We start from the raw sequence: 19,480 nt of genomic DNA on the forward strand, positions 1-19,480 counted from the left end.
GCCTGTAACATAGTTTGGTTAAAATTTCTCAATGGTAGTGTAAAAGCCACCTTTTTTTTGACCCCGTCAAAAACAGCTCTTTTCAGAAGAGCAAGCCATTTTGTAGCATTTTACTTTAAGTGTTAATGAGCTCTGCTGACCCCGCCCCTCTCTTCCGAGCCACTCCCAGAAGCTGCTCCCAATTCATAGGTTACGTCTTTCGAAGTGTGCATTTGAAGGCAGATTGCATCATGGTGGTCCAAACGAAGGCTGTCCCAATTTAAAGGCTGCGTCCTGCAAAGGCTGTGTTATAAACCTGATGTGTAAAGCACTGTAATTCAGTAAACAACAAAAATGACTCGCTGATTTAAACGATTTAAAGTTTAAAGGCAGGTGAAACAGCGCGGACAAACATGAGAAACACTGTGTGAAGGCTTTTCAATCTATAAATTGGCCATCATTTACTATAGTAACACCAAAACACCATAGCATTTTGTCAGAAATATGGGAATTCATATTGAATTTTATTATATTTTTTATGTAGACATGTACTGAATGTATTAAAGGAGTAATAGAACATAATTACAGTTGCATTTATACTAACTGTAGCCTATTTCGAATACTGGTTTTCATAAAACACAAGCAACACAACCCTGGTTCTTAATTTGAAACATTATTAGAACTTAATTAGAACATTCACAAACTAATAATTAAATTTTTTTTCTAGTAAGATATTTATTTTGTGAAGGAAAAATGACTGGAAAGGTGTAGACAATTCCAAAACATGAAGTGTTTGTCATGTTCTGATCATAAAGAGAAGTTTAAAACCAAGAGTAAATGGTTTCTACAACTTTACCTTTGGAGCATAAATCTGCCTTTAAACTTAACAAATTTGACATTTATCCTGATAATTATCGATATCGACAAATTGAAAAAAAAAAAATGGTTAAGAGATAAAACTTTAAATTTGAATAACTTATTAGTAAATGTTGAAATTAAAATATTTTTTTTCAGTGCTTTAGTAGCATTGTGTATCTAATCTTTGTGCTATATTTTCTGCTGGCAATCTAATATGCAGTTTTCATATGCTACACTTTGCCCACCCAGTTTTATGTAGGCCCAAGGTTGCCTTGATTTGCCCTTAACACTGTTACACAATTCATACTACACTGTTATTAACCTTTTTAATAAAGGGTGTTTGCTTTATTTTGTCCAACCCCAGTTTATACCATGGCAAGCCTTGAATTAAAAAGGCCAAAAATACAATCAAGTGTCACTTTCTAATGCGAACAGAATAACTAGCATTGCTCAAAATGAGTGTTAGAGATTTAAGCATTTTTGGTTTTGGAGCACTGACAGAAAGAGGAAGAGGAGGAGAAAGAGAAAGAGAGAGAATTTTCTGGCACTTCCAATATATCCTGCTTTTTATTAAAGAGCTTGTTACAGCGTTTGAGTCTGCATATGTGGTTCAAGAGTGTTTCTTAGCATGTAAGCGAGTCAGTGTGGGTGTTTAAGTGTGAAATTGTGTATATCGGTGTGAATACGTGTAGATGTGTTCTTCCATGCTTCTGGGAGCTGTGACTCTCCATGTCTGGTGTTCATGCTTTAAATGTGAATATTGTCATTATAATGTATTAATCCAGACTTCATTCTGTTTCTGGATCATATTTAGCCGCATGTAAACTCTGTTCCTGTGGAAAGACTGTTTCTGATGACCCAGCAACTCATGTTTTTACCAAACCAAGAAAAAAAAGGAACTATTGGCTTTGAGGTTTTTCAAGTAAATGATCTCATGTGTGTATATGCACTTCAGTAACGAGAGCACAGCCTCAAACACGCACTAGGCAAGCATACTGATTTGAAGTTGACTGTAACGGACCAACTCTTTTATCTAAGCGCTGATGAATGGAACATTTACAAGCCTTTCTTGATGACAGAGAAACAGGTAAGGACTTTGTAAAACATGTATATATGTTTAGAGGAGTCTGAAACTCAATAATACACTGAGTTTTCAAGGTTTTTTTTTTTTTTTAGTTTAGGCTTTGAGCTATTGAAATTATATATAGTCACTGACTGAAGTTAATATATATGTATGGTATGAAATGAGTAAGAGTATTAAATACAATAATAAGTTTTGAGCTTCTGATATTAACGGTAGGTTACACTTAAGTAACAGTAAGTTACACTTAGGAAGTGTAAAATATGATACACTAATATTTATTATAATTTAAGTGTGTTAATGAAGTAATAATAATAATAAAAATAAAATGAGATAAAATGACCTATGAATAGACAAAATGTTGTGGGTGTTGTATAAATAATCTTTATCCTGATCTTTATGTGGATCAAAGAGCATCTAAATAATTTATGTTTAAAGCAGAAAACGGGTTGAAAACTGGAAAAGGGAAGCAATCATAGATACATTTATACTAGGAAACGTCTGGTTTGGGATCTTAAAATCCAAGAAAAGAAAAACCTTGCTATGCTATGTTGATCAATAGGCTTACCTAGATTATTAACTGATTATCAGAGACCCCCCCCCCCAAAAAAAAAATAAAGACAATTACAATCTTAATCCCTAAGATTCTCTGGAAATGTTCGACATTTTTATCTAAAATAATAAAACAAAACAAAAAACCTAATGTTGCTTTTAAGCATAAATATGGCTATATTTAGTGTATTGTGCTTAACACAAAAATAAAAAATAAAGATACATTTCACAAAAACAAGCTACCAGCGCATGCAGTCAAGACCTCCAAGGTTCTTCATGTGGAAAACACAGTTTATGTCACTGTAGGAACAAGGAGTGAGGTAAAACTTGTTTTAGTTGTTTTTCCACTCTTTCAGTGAGTTCACTCACCTACGTTCAGGCATGTACTTTACCACAGCTAAATATAGCACACCATACGCCGTACGCCTCTAAATGAAAGCGGAAAATTAATAACAACATAAAAACATAAGAAACTGAACTAACTTTTACAAACTAAAAAGGTTTTAAAGTCACCCAACAGAACGTGTTCTGTGTGACCACATCTCTTTCCCCCGACGCCCCTCACCCTCTTTTAAGCTTAGGGAAATCCCTCTCTTTCGTTTCCTGGCAGTTGCGAGAAATGTATTGCGACGTACAGTACTACGTCTGTTTTTACGCTGCATAGCTCTATTAGTGGGTTACGGGTACATGATCAGATTCACGCCAGCGGTGTGGTTTTATGTACCGCTATTGAACGAAACCTGCTGCTTGGAGATCTACTGTATTTTTTAAGATGTGCACCTGTTTCCTGAAGCGCTCCATTCATTAAAAGATGGATTTTGAATTCTTCATTGAAAGATGGATTTGGAGGTCACCATGCTTTTGTCACAAACAGTAAGCAATATAATATATGCAACATTGTGTAAATGTGTGTTTCTTTCATTTTTAGATGCCTTGTCAAACTTTCAAAAGTTTTCACTTTCGTGTAATTTTCTGTGTTAAAACACTTCTACCTCTAGACACAACCCATGATAAGTGTTTGATGGGAAACAATCTGTTTGTCGGACCAATGGTAGACGGGAGGAGCGTTCAGGACACATGCTTGAAAACTGTCATTATTTTTACAGTTTTGTTTGGTGGCACAGAAATTACTTGAGACACACTTCACCTTTAAAGGTTGCTTAGTTTGCATCATGGAAATGCTTTCAGTTACAAATGTTTTTTAAAGAGGGGGGGGGAAAAGCGCATGTGTGTGTTGTTTTTGTCAGCGCACACGTGAGACGAAAAAGAAAGTAAGTTTTCTGCTTAAAACAATGAGAATTCTCAGAAGCATGTCTGTGCTGTGTTTTTAGACCTATAAGGCTGTGTTTGCTTTTATAACAACATGATGTGTGTTGTCACATTTGTTCTTAAAGTGATAGCTCACCTAAAACAGGAACACAAGATAAGCTATTTTGAAGTCAGTAAGGGTGAAATGCTGCTAAGATGACATGAGGTAGGTTGAACTGTACAATTAAAACTGAATGGCTCTAATAATCAGCGCTGGTTTCTAAATATCCAGATATCTTGAAAGTAACCGGCAGAACCACCTGCTGTGAAAAGCGCCTGGCTTTGTGATCTAGGATCTCAGCTACAATGTTCTCCACGTGGATTCTGCATATGGTTGGATTCACTCTGCTGGTCAGAGGAGACATCAGTGATGAACAGTGTCCTCCTCATGAAGTCACACCTGGGGAAGGTGAGAGAGAAAGATAACACTCTCAGACATTATTGCATTCAAATCTTTTTTCTTTTTCTTTTTTTTTAACCTGTTAAGTTCAGGGCTGTGTCCACAAGATAAACCCTTATCAGTGGTTTCTCTAATCTTCAAGTGGCCTCTATTACCGTTCTGGACTCATACATATAAATGTTATTATCCCATCTGACATGAATCCTTATCTTAGACCAATCTATAAACATCAATAGAGATTTTCCTTTGCAGACACTTGTAATTCAGGATGTGACTTTGACTGGCCAGTATAAACCAGCTCTGAAGGTCTGATTTTAGAAGTTCTCTTCTAACTATTCTCGAGAGCCTTGCAGAATCTAAAAATATGAATAAAAAAAAAATCCCTTTAGGTTTAGCAATGCAAAACTTACATCACCTAGAGCTTTGTCAGACTAGTAAGTCACTCGAAGTTCCTGTTTGTGGCCAAATGTCTGGGGAGAGAGAGAGAGAGAGAGAGAAAAGACAGCACTGAAAAAAAAAAAGTTATGAATGCTCCAGAGCTAAATTTCAACTGTCCTCGATAAGGGTATGAATACTTATGCAATGGAATCATTTTTTTTTTATTTTTATAAATTAGCAAAAATGTAAAAAAAAAAAAAAAAAAAAAAAAAAAGATTTCATTAAAATGAAAAATCTTGCCATGGCAACCAGCTGAAATAAAATAAATATAGCGAAAGTGAAAAGTGAAAAAAAAACAAGTAAAAAAAATTTGCTCTGCATTCAACTCATCCATGTGCACACATACAGAAGTGAACACACACACATCGTAAACACAAGGGTGTCGCCTCCGTCGAGGTTTTGAGGGCAAAGAGAGCGCAACCCATAACTGAATGAACCGATGTCATTACACTTAATACTGACCTTTGAACTCTTTATTTTTTCAGAATCTGCAGTGATGGAGTCCTTGCAGTGCCACAATGACTACATGACCTATGTGCAGTGCACATGGGAGGTCGATCCACATGTTCATTCACAAGATACAGAAAACATGCCTAAATTGTACTATGGGGACTACGATGACACAGTTTTAGAGTAAGTGGAAAAAAACTAAAAACAAATGCAAACAAACACTGAAAGAAAGAAAGACTACAATATGGAAAATTAACTTTTGTAAACTCTCTCTCCCTGTCTGTAGAGAAGAAACACCTTGCGTCTCAAATAGATCCAGTGTGCTGCTACCCAGTGGGAAGATCTCTCACACGTGTCGCTATAACACTGACAGGTTTGCTATAGGAGCAGATCACGTTCTCTACTTCAAAGTGCCCTGTGTACCCAAAGCCACCACTCTCAGAATTGCAGACGAAGGTGAGTGTGTGCATTTAACTTCTAAAGCATCTCTGGCATGGAAAAGCCTTTCACCGTAGCATTTCTGTGATATCAGGAAAAGTTAGGGCCCCAATTGACTTGACGGAGACGATGACTGATAACGGAGGTCGTCTGCTGTCCTGGAGAAGCCAGTATCCTGCATCCTCAAAAATCACAGGAACTCTTGTGTACCAGCTTCAGTATCGCAAAGACATGGATAACTGGACTGTGAGTACACACACACACACACACACACACACACACACAGTACACTGTCAGAAAAACAAAAGTATCTACCACAAATGCATATTAGCAATTTGATATATTGTTTACGTACTAAGATGCACCCTTAGGTTTAGATAATTTAACACATTTTAATTCAATTAAATGTTTCACACTATTTGTGCTGATTTATATATAATATATATGCTATAATATTTTATATATAACTACATAAAAAGTCAAACTACACACACACACCCACACACCATTCATTAAAGAATCTTGAAAAAAAAGTCACGGTTTCCACAAAAATATTCCACCAAATCAGCATATTAGAATGATTTCAGAAGGATCATGTAATATTAATATTTTTAGTAATAATATTTCACAATATTACTGTTTACTCTATTTTCAATAAAAAAAATTATAATTAGAAAAGAGAATCTGAATCTTGCCGACTCTGAACTTTTGAACGATAGTGTATCCTACTGTATATATTTATATTTGAAACTGAATAATTGTTTTAAATTAATAAAATGTCAGTAGAGGCTCCAAACGTTCTGACACACTCAAAATATCACCTGATAGGATATATTGTGGATATCCTGTCTACAACTGTGCAGTTTGCATCTCTGTTTCACTATAATATCAACACCACAATCTGCCAATGTACGGACACGTCAGCATAACCTCAAACTTCACACGATTCCCACCTAAGATAAAGCCTCCACATGAAAGAGTGATGCTAGAGTTACGAAACTGGAGACAGATCCACTCTCAAGATTTGGATATTTACACGGGGAAATGCTGAGCATGTTTATATGTATTTGTCGTGAAACTGAACATTGTTTGTTTACTGATGAATGTGCTTTCACATAGCGCACAATGTGTTACTGATATAAGTCTCACCTCGTTTTCCAAAGTGGGAGGAAGTTACTTTCTGAGACTTCCGACTGATTAGCCACTAATGGCTTGTTAGAAATTTGCGCCACAAACCAGTGTTTACATAATAAATGACACTAATATGAAAACAAATACTAGTTTGCAGTGTCAAGGAGCATGACGGACTGTTTTTGTTAATTAAATATATATGAAACCGGAAGTTAAATTTTTTTATAGAATTAATAAATAAATGTGAAATAGCTTTTACACAACAGTTCAACAAACTAAGTGTTTGTATTTCGTAGTAACTTACACTTTTGAGGCAATGTTGACAATATTAGCAAAGACATAAAATCGACTGGTCAGTGCAACAAAGCGACATTTACTTCCTGAATGAATTAGTGTACGAACGAATCGGTTGAGTGAATGATTCAATGACTCGCACAAATATGCAGTCAAAAGGTTTTGTTCCTACATAGTAAACAAAAAACTCACAGTATTCATAAAAGATTAGGCAAAAAGTACCCAAATGAAAAAAAGTTTGCAACTATTGAACATACAATTCGAAATTTTATTTGAAAGTGTAAAGTAATACAGACTGTGTAAATAAAGTTCTGTAAAAACTTTACTTGTATTTTAACAATACATTGTAAGTGTTTCCCATCGGATAATCAAAAGTTCTACACAGACTTGCTGTCTTCACACCCAGTTGAACACTTGGGCCATATAGGAAGTACGTCATGTAAGTAGACAAGTGGTCAAGACCGCAGCTGTAGGTGTCGGGACATCCCAGGCCAAATTTTGACTCGTTTTATGATTATGTTGCACAAGTGCCCACTACTAATGAAACCCTTGCAAGGGGCTGAAGTGGAACGTCCTAAGCCCTTGATCACTTGGAATCCACTATGGAGTCTTTATCTTATCTTTATTATTATTATTATTTTATTTTTGCCTTACTAATCTGTTTGATGCAGCATTTTGTATGTGTATACAGTAGGTATATAAGGAGCTGTTCTAAATCTTTAAAAATAATTCATATATCGCCATTTTGGGTTGGAGTAAATTCAGTGCGATCTGTGCTGACTTCACAACCATGCTATATTGTGGCATATGGAGATACCTGAAGTGTAAATATGAAGTAGACTCACTCTCTCGGTCAAAATTCAGGGCCTGAGGATCTGTCCATATGAACTTGCCCCATCCACTTAACTAAGTAGAACACACTTCAAAATGGCAGAGGGGATTCCCCTGTTGGGAAGTGCATAGGGAAGTAAAACACAGCCCGGTTTACATTCATACTAGACACATTCACAGTAAAACATGCTTTTTAAACACTCTCTGAGTAATTGCTTAGTCGAAAAAAGTACCTCCACAGAGAATACGCGATTTCCGCCACACTTCTTTTGTTTGTGAATGAATTTTTCTCGTTCTCTTTTACTGGAACAGATTGTGGATAACATCAGTGCTTCCGAGTATATGATTGACAAGGAGTCACTTTCGGGTTACCATTATCAAGCCAGAGTGAGGGCGCGAGGCCCTGTAGGACTCTGGAGTGACTGGAGCCCCCTGCTGTCCTGGAAGACTCACAATGGTATTATTTTTGTGTTTGTTTTTTGCTAATAGTCTAAAATCGGTATACTGCAAACATCTGTTTTAATATAGTGCATGACCTCTCACAGATGGACCCTTTAACCTGAAGTGTGTGATAATGGAAGAAACGACCGTGACGTGTACCTGGCAAATGAAGACAGAATATTATCAGTTTATGTCTTATCATCTCTGGTGCAGTGATAATGATAACGCTGAGTGAGTTCTCCATCCATCGAAGGCTTGTGTGACTATCAGTTGATCTAATGTCACATCCTGTATACCGAGAACTCGTTCTCTTTCTCTCCCTCAGACTCTCAGCTTGTTGCAAAGATCCACAGCTTCAGTCGAGCGGCGCTGACCTTTCTGAGTTTGTGTGTTCTGTAAATACCTCTGACCCTTCCCTGTTAACAGTGGAGCTGAGACCAGTGTACTACACTAGGACGTTCTATACTGAAAAACACAGTGAGCTTCTTTGAAACGTTATTTAGTGGAGTCTGCCGTCTGAGTTTAGGAAGAACACTAATGTTGGTTCGTCTTCTCTTCAAGTTAAACTTTCACAACCTGGCCCGATCCATGTAGAGGAAGTAGATGGTGGTTTCATACTGAACTGGACTGAACCAGCTGTGTCCGAATATATTAAATACTCCATCCAGATAAAAATCTCACCCTTCAAGGTGCGTTAGTTATCTTTCAGCATCTGTGTCGCGTTTACTAAATGATTCACTGTAGCTGTAACTGATCACATGCATGATTTCACTTTCTCTCTGTAGACCTCAGAAAGCGAGATCCTTCCTATGGGGCAAAACTATTTTGAGATTTCATCTGAGCTTCTAGATCCTTCAACTGAATACCAGGCCCAGATCAGATTACTGCATGTAACTGATGGTGTTTATGACGTTCAGCCATCAGAATGGTCCGAGCCAGCAGCGTTCAAAACTAACCCGGGTAACACCTTGATTTCAACTGTGCACTTCTGATCACATGCTAGTTTAATGTTGATTTATTTCATTTACTTTTAGAGAGATTTGGGGTAAGTTGCCAGTTCAGAACTGAGATGTGCTTTGGAACACCAATCTCACTTTTAAAATGGTGTTTTAAATAATGAATTGTTCATTTAGTAATTGTATAATTAAAGCAGAAATGAATCACTACAGCAGCAATTAGTTCAGTTTTTTTAAGAAAAGAAAAGAAGATTATTAATATTGATATATAAATTGGATTTGGGTAGGTTGTGTTAATTGTTTATTTTGGGATTACATTGAGATATAATGAGATGACTCTTTAAAATTGGTGTGTACATGCAAATTCAACCTGCATGTCTATTTGCTTGTTTTTTTGTTTTTCTGACACTTGCAATAAGGTTCCATTGGTTAACATAATTTAATGCATTAACTAACAATAAGCAATATCTTTTCTGCATATCTGAATGGATGAATGGATTAATTAATGAACATTTTAATATATTCAGTCTGTTAAAATTGAAAAGTATTCATTCATTCATCTATTCAAATATACATATTAATTACAGAGTGTTTCAGGACTTTATGATAGAAATAATAAAAAATAAATAAATAAAAAGTGCTTTGTCCTGTGCCTTTCTGTCTTTTTTACATGAAAGAACTCAACTTTATACATGTGTAAAGTAGTCATAAATAGCTTCTTTTAAAATGAAATCTTTGTAGTAGTTGATACCCGCAGGACATAACTGGATATGTGATGCATGAGAAAACCTCTTTGTGTGTGTGTAGTTTCATCGCCCATCAGCTTTGTAATCTACATTTTGACTCCTGTGTTCGTGGCTATGCTTTTCATCATCTTGTACAACACCCTTCCAGTCTTACACAGGTAAAACCAGCTATACTCTTTCATTTATGCTTTTATGCATCCGTCCAAAATGTCAGACAATAAAATCAATATATAAATGTAATAAATGTATTAATTCCCTTGAAATCAGTTCCGTCTCATTACACTGGTACTGTTACAGGAACGGTCGTTCATATGGTTTTATTTGTGTTTGTTTATTCATGTGTGTAATTCTATAATAGAAGAATCACATTGTGGAAGGGATCAATTCCATCGCCCATAAAGAGCAAAGTGCTGGAGGGGATGGTGAAGGTGAGCCTTTACTAACTGATCTTGGAACAGTAAATGTTTAAGGTGAATCTGGAGTTTGATGCACAATATAATTAATATCGCATCTTCAATTTGTTTTCATTTCAATTTTTTTTTTACTCTGCTTTAATTATTTAATTTCACTGTTTCTGGTAACAGCTAAGGATGGCAAATATGGCCTTCTAAGTACGGTCTAAGTTTAATAACTAGTAATCCACCCTTCCAAATGACACCTGGTCACATGTACAGTATTAATTTTTTTTCCATCTTTCTCTTCTTCAGAAGTCTCAGAGTGGATGGCCAAATCTCCAGAGCGAGAACGAGTCAACCTCCATTTGTGTTCTACTGGCGGCAGACAACGTCAGTCTCTGCAAAAGCAGGTAAACTAAGAATCAAATTATAATATTTTGCAGTAAACATCAATATTTCAAATTAGCTTTTATTTTTAGATTTTCAGTTTTAATTTCAGTTGTCGTTTGAGTTTTAGTCATCTTTATGTCTTTTTGTTTAACTATTTTTTACGTTTTTCTAAGTTTTTAAATTCTAAAGCTTTACTATTGACTGTTAATGCTTCTATATATGTTAAATATTTTTATTTCAGTTTTAGATTTAGTCATTTCAGTACTTAAAAGTTTTGCAGCACTATTACTGAAAAATTGTGTTTAATAGTTTTAGTTTTGATTTAAGTTTTAGTTAATAATAGCAAAACTCTCTAAAAGGGAAATGAAACATTTCGCATAATTCCACCAGTGCCTCTTTTCTTTTCAAACCCTCAGACTTATTGTAAGTCACATTATGGAAATGGGTGACAATGTCTCTGTGTCTGACAATGTTTTTCTTTAACACTTAACTGTGTTACAGTGTCTCTTCGGAGCCGTGTTTGTCACACAGTGAGGAGGCTGTTAAAATGGCACAGTCAGGTGGATCAGACCACATGCACGCCTATGTGAGTGAAAGCATGCGCAAGGAAAAATCAGGCATGAACTTCAGCGGACCTTATATTATGTGCTGTGAGCAATCCTGCACCCAGTTCAAATTTCCTGACAGCTCTATAGACAAAGATCACACATGTGCGTCGGGAAAGTCTGAGAATTTTGCTCCTGTAAATGGAGGCTACGTTATTAATCTTCCCACCACCATGCCAGCAACTCAAAACCCGGTCACTGTTGACAGCCCGACCAATAACCCTTCAGACGAACCCCCTGCGTACACCCCCGGCCCAGATCAGGGGTGTATGGTCCTCCCTCATCCATCTGGCTACTTCACAATGCCATGTGTCGTCACAGACCAATCCGAGCCGAAAGGATGCATGAAGATTGCACATTCAGGAACATAATGACCAAGGACTCAATGACTGTTAGTCATTACTTTTTAAATGAAGAAAAAAAAGAACAAATAATAATAAAAATAATAAAAACCATGAGGGGACCTACAGGCTCAAAGAAGGAATAAGAGATGGACGATCAGAGCTAAGCACAATCAGTGGATCACAGTGAATGTAGTTCAGATCTTTGCTTTATTTAAACTTTATGAGCAATGGTCTAAAGAAAGATGAATGTTTTGCATGCTCATAATGAAAGGGGGTGAAAGAATCATTGGAGCTTCAATAGGACTTTGAGTTGTACCGTGAAAGTCTCACCAACAGATGGAAGTGTTGCTTTAAATGAATGTATGATAAGGCCAAAAATTCTCATTTCCTCAGTGCAAACTGTGGAAAGCAAACAAGGCATTAGTCGAAATGACTGTTTTTTCCACAGTGTCTCACATATCCCGCTGCATTGAATGTATTCTTCTCAAGTTTTTGCAGTTAATTCAGCTTGACAGACACTGGCGGCCTCATTCACTAACTGTGTACGCTGGCATTTGTGTGATTAGGAACGTTTTCACAAATAAATCACATGCCATCAGTAAGGTTAAATAAATGACTGTGTGAAGAAATGGAAGGCAATTTTAAACTGTAATAGAAAACAAACAGACTGATTCTACAAATGTTAGAAATATTTTGGGAATGAACAAATTAAAATTACTGAGAGGCTGCATTTACTATATATAGGCTGATATAAAAATAGAATGGTAATATTTGATTCACACTAATAACATACTGCTCAATCGCACGATCTTATGTAAAATACACCGTATGTTGAATGAGAAGTACACTGACTTAGTGAATGGGGCGCATTTTTGTATATAAGTAGTGCTGTTTTTGGATTTTTGCAAACTTTATACTTTTTAAGACATTTAAAATGAAAGTTTTAAAAAATATATATCTCCTTAACTTGCATCGTGTTAAAATTGCGAATGTTGTTATGTGTCATCTAAAACATTAAAGCTATTTATGTGCTGAGCTAAAGGCAGTCTCAGGTTGATCATGAGCATGCCCAACCTAACAAAAAACAAAAAGGCTTTCTTCTAGCTGTCTCTGGTTTAAGAGAAAGTATTAAAAGTGTTTATTTTCTTGAGCTGTGATTGTAAACGATATGTACTCAAGCACATGGTATTAAAGATTTAGCTAAAGTTCGAGTGCCTCCTTGTACTCTTCTTCTACATGTGACTTTAGTGTCTGTTTATGTGTGTTTATCTCCGTCTCTCTCAGTGTTTCACATGTGTGTTTTTTGGCATGCTGGAGTTTATGGAGTATTTCTGTATCATCGGTTTCACACAGAGCAGATGTGATTTATCGCAGCCTAATCTACTCCACTCAGCACCTCATGTTGGCCTTGTGTGTGTGTGTGTGTGTGTGTGCGACAGTGTCTGTGAATATGTTTTAATTACACCAACATATGTCACTAAAGAGTTTCTAATAGTTAATGTCATATTTTCTCCCCACTAACATGGCCTTGACCGTGACGACAGAATGCACAGTTACTGTTTTCCCACCAAAATTCCTGTTAAATTCTGACCATGCTTCTGAAAGCAGATACATTCCACACAAAAGCTTTAAGATCTATTGTTCAAGAACAAATGAGAAGAGCAAAACCAAGACAGACAGAGATACGGAGGCATGAAGAGAGAGGTGGAGTTCTTGTTGGACAACATGTCCCGTTTGCTTTGTTGTAAATAAACAGGAAAGCCTTCAAGATGTTTGGAAACTATGGCGATATGAGACCATTATGCAATCTTGGGGTCTCCATAGGACTACTGCAATAATACATATTGCAATAATACTACTTCAAATACCTTCACTGGTTTATAAAAGCTTCCTGAAATAAAAAACAATCAGTTACAGGCCTGGAGGATGTGGAAGTAAAATAATAATAATAATACAAATAAAAAAAACATCAAAACAGTCAATTTTTAAATTATAAAAAAAACATCAATACTATGAAATAACAGACAGAAGCAAAAAATAAAAGCTGTCAAAAGCTGATGTAGTTATGGCAAATGTAACATTTTGTCTTTTCTAAACAACAATCCGTTTCTTAATATCTTTCCTCTTTTGGAAAATTTCATTCATCACTATAGAAATTTACCAAACTATGACTAAATGCACTACACTTCCACATGAGGGTGAGAACTAAATAGCACGTGCTTTGCAGCATAAATAGCCAATCAGACCTATTTACAGTCATGCGATCTGTATATCACACAGAATACAGAACTTTAATTTCATGTTCACTAAAAACATTCGAGACAGAAAAAAATCCCAACAGAGCACATCAGCCACATCTGACATCATCAATACAAACCTGTCCAAAGACTAACTTTGAAAAGGTGACAAGGTCAAAGGTCATGATGAAGTTAAATTGTTCTGGTAAGTATTTAGTTGAAGGGAAAAAAGCAAATCACGTTTAACAGAAAAACCAATGAATATGATTTTATCCAAAGCAACAACTTGGAATCCTACTGTACCTAAGGGACCAAGAGAAAAATATTGCCTCTGTTTGTAATCCTAACACACTCTCACACATAATCAACAGGTCAATTGTCCCACAGCTTTCTATAAAAACTAAATTTAGGCTAATCTGTTTAGCTCAGTAATCCTGCCTTTTGATCTGACCTTTGACCTTTCATGATCTGCTCATGGAAGACCCATTCAATAGCAGGACTGATGTGAACCAGTGAGTCAGAACAAAACTCTCTCATCCAAAAGTCCCTGAATTCTCATTTAAATTCTTATTATGAGTAAGAGAGAGAGAGAGAGAGAGAGAGAGAGAGAGGAAAAAAACACTATACTTCTAGTGACTAGAGAGAGAAACTTGGCAGATTGTTTACTAAAAAAAAGTTTCAGTTTATCTTATAGTTTATAAATATAAAGCTTCCTCAGAGTCATTTCCACGTTTCCCAAGGCTTGCTAACTTAAGTCCTTAAAATGAACAGACATTCAACATTTGGAAGAAAGGAAATATTAACAAATTAAAATTCAGTATCAAATGTTCTAATCAAAGTTTATTTATTAAATCGATCAACAGGCTCCCAGAACATCAACCGAACATCACAGATTTCTCGGCTTCCACTGATCACTTCAGTTTTATTCTCCTATGTTGGATGCTTCTCCTCAGTTAATAAACTCACCTGCTTGTTTGAATCTGCCTGTTTGCCTCCTCGACCAGTAGTGACAGCAGACCAGCCCAGATAACAGTATAATCAGTAAAACTCACATGGATCCTCAGACAACATCCTCATCTGTATCACACCTCCTGCCGACCGTCACCACCACACCAACAGCCTTTCCCATGGCCCGGCCAGTGACCTTCTTTTTTGGTGAGGCAGCCTACTGCAGTGGGTTTTTGTTGCAATGTTCCCTCTTTTTGAGTTGCAACCCCACCTGTTTGTGACTGAACGTGTGAAGGTGGCATTCATCTCGTTGCTGTCTGGAAAAGCCTTGCAGTAGGTGGAAACCATGTGGAATTCACAGGACCCTCAGGTTCACATGCTGGATAGCTTTGTTCAACACTTCCAGGAGGTATACGGCTAGTCGACCATGGAGATCACTGTGCATGATGAACTGTTCCAACTGTGGCAAGCGGATTTATCACTCTTTGCTTCCACACTCTTGCTGCCAGCAGCGGCTGGAATGAGGTTGCTCTGCTCTCTGCCTTCCCCATCCTATGTCAACAGATGTCCATCTACGAGGGCACCGTGGGGCTCAAAAGCTTCCTCCAAAAGGGAACTCATCTCTCAACACCTAACAGCTTACACTGTCACCCTCTATTCTTTACCCGCTTCCACTTTGTAGTTTCTTACTGTCCGGTGAGTAAGAAGGTCAAAGTGGAAAAACTTTCCTGCCTACACCAGCCTTATCCAATCGCAGAGGAACCAGAGTCCATCCTACCACCTTCAATCTTCAAGTCTCCCGTCCAGTGGGCACTTGATGACCAAACCCATGCTGCTACTCTCACGGAACCTGCTCCACTGGGAGGTCCAGAAGGGAATAGTTGCGTCCCCATCCACCCTGCATCTGGCTCTTCTGGACTGTCCACACCTCTCCAGGATCCAGGCACCTAGGCAGCTACTGAACCCTCTCGCTCCTCCAAGATGTCACCCGATTCATCAAGGGATGTTTGGTCTGTGCCATCTCCACCACACCACAGCGTCTGCATGAGGATAAACTGGTCCCATTAACCATGCCTCGCTGGCCCTACTCCCACCTGGGGGTGGACTTCGCCACCAACCTCCCTCCTTTGAATGGGTTCACAACCATCCTAATAGTCTTTGACCTGTTCTCCAAACCCTGCAAATTAATCCTCCCTCCCTGGTCCTGAGTAGAGATCGTGGGCAGACAGATGACATACTGGATCTAATCCTCCTCAATGACTTCCACCAGGCCTATCATGACCGCCCCGCTCCCAGGGGGCATGGTCATCCTTGCTGTCCATCTCATCAGGAGATGCCCGTGGGGGAGGGGGTAATGTCACAGAATCCCATGCCTCGCCAGCCAAACCAGCCTCCTACACCCATTCACAATCACCTGATTATGAATCACTGACACCTGCATTCGCTTGCCACACCATTCAAACACTCAACACAGTCACTCGTCGGCTAGTCTCAAGGTTACAAGCTTCTCAAGCGGATCCCTACTTGTCAGCCTCTCAATCCTGGAAGCCTCTGCTACCTATTGAAGAACTAGAAGTTTCAGCTCAGATAAGACTGTTTTGGCTACTTCCATTGATCACATAGATTTGATTCTATGTTGGAAGCTTCTCCTCCATTACCTTTTAATAAACTCCCCTGCTTGTTTAAATCTGCCTGTTTGCCTCCTTGACTAGTTTTGACCATTACAGATTAAGGCTACTCTAAGAAAACCCACCAGGTCTGTTTACAATTTCCAGGTCACTTTTTTTTTTTAATACAAAAGTGTTATAAATAATGAAGACATATTTTGAATTCGATTCTATTCACATATTTGTATCAGACTTATCAGATGTTTTTTTTTTTAATTATTATTTTTTTTTTTACAAAAGCAGATGTTTAAAGAAAAGCACTTTTCAGATGTTGAGTAAAGAAGTCAGAAGTGACTGAGTCACGATAAACAAACTAACAATATTGCAAATGTGAGTTTGCAAAGTTTTTAAACTTTGTACTGCAATTTACACTATACTTGCAATGTAACATGGTGACAATGTGCTTGCTGATCACACAATACCTGAATCATAAGTGATGGACAGCAGAATGTCAGTTGAGATGCACATCAGGGTAACAGCTGTACAGTCTGTGAGAGGATACGAGACAAATATCTTCAGTCTCAGAAGGTCTGTGGCAGGAGGTTATTTGTGGCTCGGTGTCACATAAATATGTACAGAGATAAACATATGGTTCTCTCTCTCACACACACACACATTTGCGGAAGAACGCACATATTCACACACCCAAACAAGGCACAAGCTCACACACAGTAGATCAGATCTTTATCTGTACCGGCAGCACACACCGTCTTCCTGTTATCTTATTTAAGGTCCTGTGGTGTGCGCTCATGCGTTTGTGTGTGAAACTGTTTGTTTAAGCTTGATTAAATGGTTTGAGCTGTGTCTGACTGTACAGGTCTAGCTTTTAGATGTTTTTCATCCACATTCTCTGAAACCAGTTTAAAAGGGTGATCATTTAATGGGTTACTCCACCCCAACATTTTGTCATTAATCACTTAACCCTATGTCGTTCCAAACCCATAAAAGCTCCGTTCATCTTCGGAACACAATTTAAGATATTTTGGATGAAAACCTTGAGGCTTGAGACTGTCCCATAGACTGCCAAGTAAATAACAGTGTCAAGGTCCATAAAATGTAAGAAAGGTTGTTGTCAGAATACTCCATCTGCCATCAGACGTGCAATCTGGGTTATATGTCTATGGGACAGTCTCAAGTCTCCAGGTTTTCATCCAAAATATCTTAAATTGTGTTCCGAAGATGAACTGAGCTTTTAAGGGTTTGGAACGACATGTGGGATAAGTGATTAATGACAACATTTTCATTTTAAGGTGGAGTATCCCTTTAAAGTATCTGGTTTGCTTTTTCAACACTGAAGAGTTTGTCTGCACTGAAAAGCAGTATATTTCCTGAGACTTCTTCCAGTTCTCACCTGTAATGTAGAGTACATTTTATGTTTTTAATCTTACAAATCTTTGTCACCCTCCTCTAAAATGCACCATGTGACTCTACTCTATATTTCAAGTCTTATGAAACCACATGAAAGCTCAAACAGAACGGAAGTTCGAAATTAATGGAATTTTTTCAATATGATTTAAATATTTTCTATCATTTAAATATAATATAAATCTTATATAATACAGTTATAGATGCACATTTTGTACTGTTTGCATTTTGATCTAAGTATTGCTTCACACACTTGTTTTTACAACCTTTTCTTAGTTGTTAGCATGATTTTTCTTTCCTTTTAGCATGATCAATTCCTTTCATCAATTCTTTTAATTTCACACCCGTTTTTAACATCAACAAGTCTGGGCAGAGCATGACACTATCCAGAATGTGGCCTTACTCCCACTGAAAAGTGCTGTGGTTCTGTGGACAACCTGTGTGCATGTGTTTATGTATGTTATGCTAGCAGGCGAATGGAGGCTAAATCATGAAGAGGGAGGGTGCAAACTCTTCTCTCTGTTAGCATCTGTGAGATTTATCTGCTCTTAGCGCTTAAACTCTTTCAAATATGGACGCAGAGTGCCTGTACATCATGCTTTTGCCTTTATAGCACCTTTACTTAAGTGTACTAGGTGGAAAGTGAGTGCACTAGCAGAGAGGAATATGCCTTCTCATCCTCTCTGTCATTAGGGTATTTTTCAGTATGTGGCCTTTCATGGTTGATGCATTTTAGAGTGATTTTTATTAGCAAATATATTTCAGTAATTATTGCTAGAGTAATACTGAAACACATAATATTTCAGTGACTGTTTTGCTCTTTCAGAGAAAATACATCTTGCTCTTGGAGTAATAAAAATGTATGAATGAAATGAGTGAAATAATTTATCATTTCCATGGTAACATCTCTACTGCCTAAGCAGTAGAAGTAAAACACTGTAAAAAAAAAAAAAAAAAAAAAAAAAATTCAAAGTAGATACCATGACCTGTAAGGGGGGGGGGGGGGGGGTGGAAAAACCATGTGCAATATCATAATGGCAACAAAACAGCGAGTGTTGTTATTGCTAACTAACTAATAGTTCGTTTTCACACATAACTAATAAAAACACACAAAAATATTGTATGTCAATAGTATATGTCATGTGAAATAATAATAATACAAAATAAATATTAGATGAAAATGAAGGAAAAAAATGAAATGCCTTGGAAAACTAACTAAATAAAAAAAAAAACTATGAAATGTTTAAGCACTAATACTAAAACTGAGATAAAAATCGAAGATAATTTGTAATAAATGTATAAAAAACTAAGCTAACATTAAAAAAAAACTCAAAATATAAAAATAAAAGTTATCATCATCGTCTGGATGTTAGATACTTCTAGAATATGTACATATGTGTAAAAGGCTGTAATGAATGGCAAAAACGCAGATGTAAGTGCATGTAAATTGCACTATCAGTGGTTTCAATACAGTAAAAGTACATAAACATTTAAAATACTGAGTGAGGTACTTAAAATAGCTGTAAAACTGCAACTTAGAGTGAAGTTTATTCCAGTACTGAGTTGAATCTTCATACATCAAAATGCCAAGCTCATCTAAGGTCATGATGTGCAATGTCAGTAATG

At 37.0% G+C, this 19,480-nt stretch overlaps 1 protein-coding gene across 2 annotated transcripts; it reads left to right on the plus strand.

Moving 5' to 3' along the window:
• The first annotated feature begins 1,349 nt into the window (after positions 1–1,349).
• On the plus strand, positions 1,350–12,845 carry LOC127946195 (cytokine receptor common subunit beta). Of its 2 annotated transcripts, none has more exons than XM_052542592.1 (14): positions 1,350–1,924; positions 4,011–4,187; positions 5,102–5,249; positions 5,353–5,522; positions 5,599–5,750; positions 8,073–8,217; positions 8,306–8,432; positions 8,527–8,678; positions 8,763–8,890; positions 8,987–9,161; positions 9,965–10,061; positions 10,262–10,331; positions 10,611–10,708; positions 11,190–12,845. In XM_052542592.1, exons 2-14 carry the CDS (start codon positions 4,085–4,087, stop codon positions 11,662–11,664), a joined length of 2,040 nt encoding a protein of 679 aa, XP_052398552.1. In that variant the 5' UTR covers positions 1,350–1,924; positions 4,011–4,084; the 3' UTR covers positions 11,665–12,845. The 2 variants fall into 2 exon arrangements, with proteins under 2 accessions (XP_052398552.1, XP_052398562.1); XM_052542602.1 differs by lacking the exon at positions 1,350–1,924 and adding an exon at positions 3,088–3,343.
• Positions 12,846–19,480: the final 6,635 nt, after the last annotated feature.

Source organism: Carassius gibelio, chromosome A3 (genome assembly GCF_023724105.1).
Source record: "Carassius gibelio isolate Cgi1373 ecotype wild population from Czech Republic chromosome A3, carGib1.2-hapl.c, whole genome shotgun sequence".
Taxonomy (NCBI): domain Eukaryota; kingdom Metazoa; phylum Chordata; class Actinopteri; order Cypriniformes; family Cyprinidae; genus Carassius; species Carassius gibelio.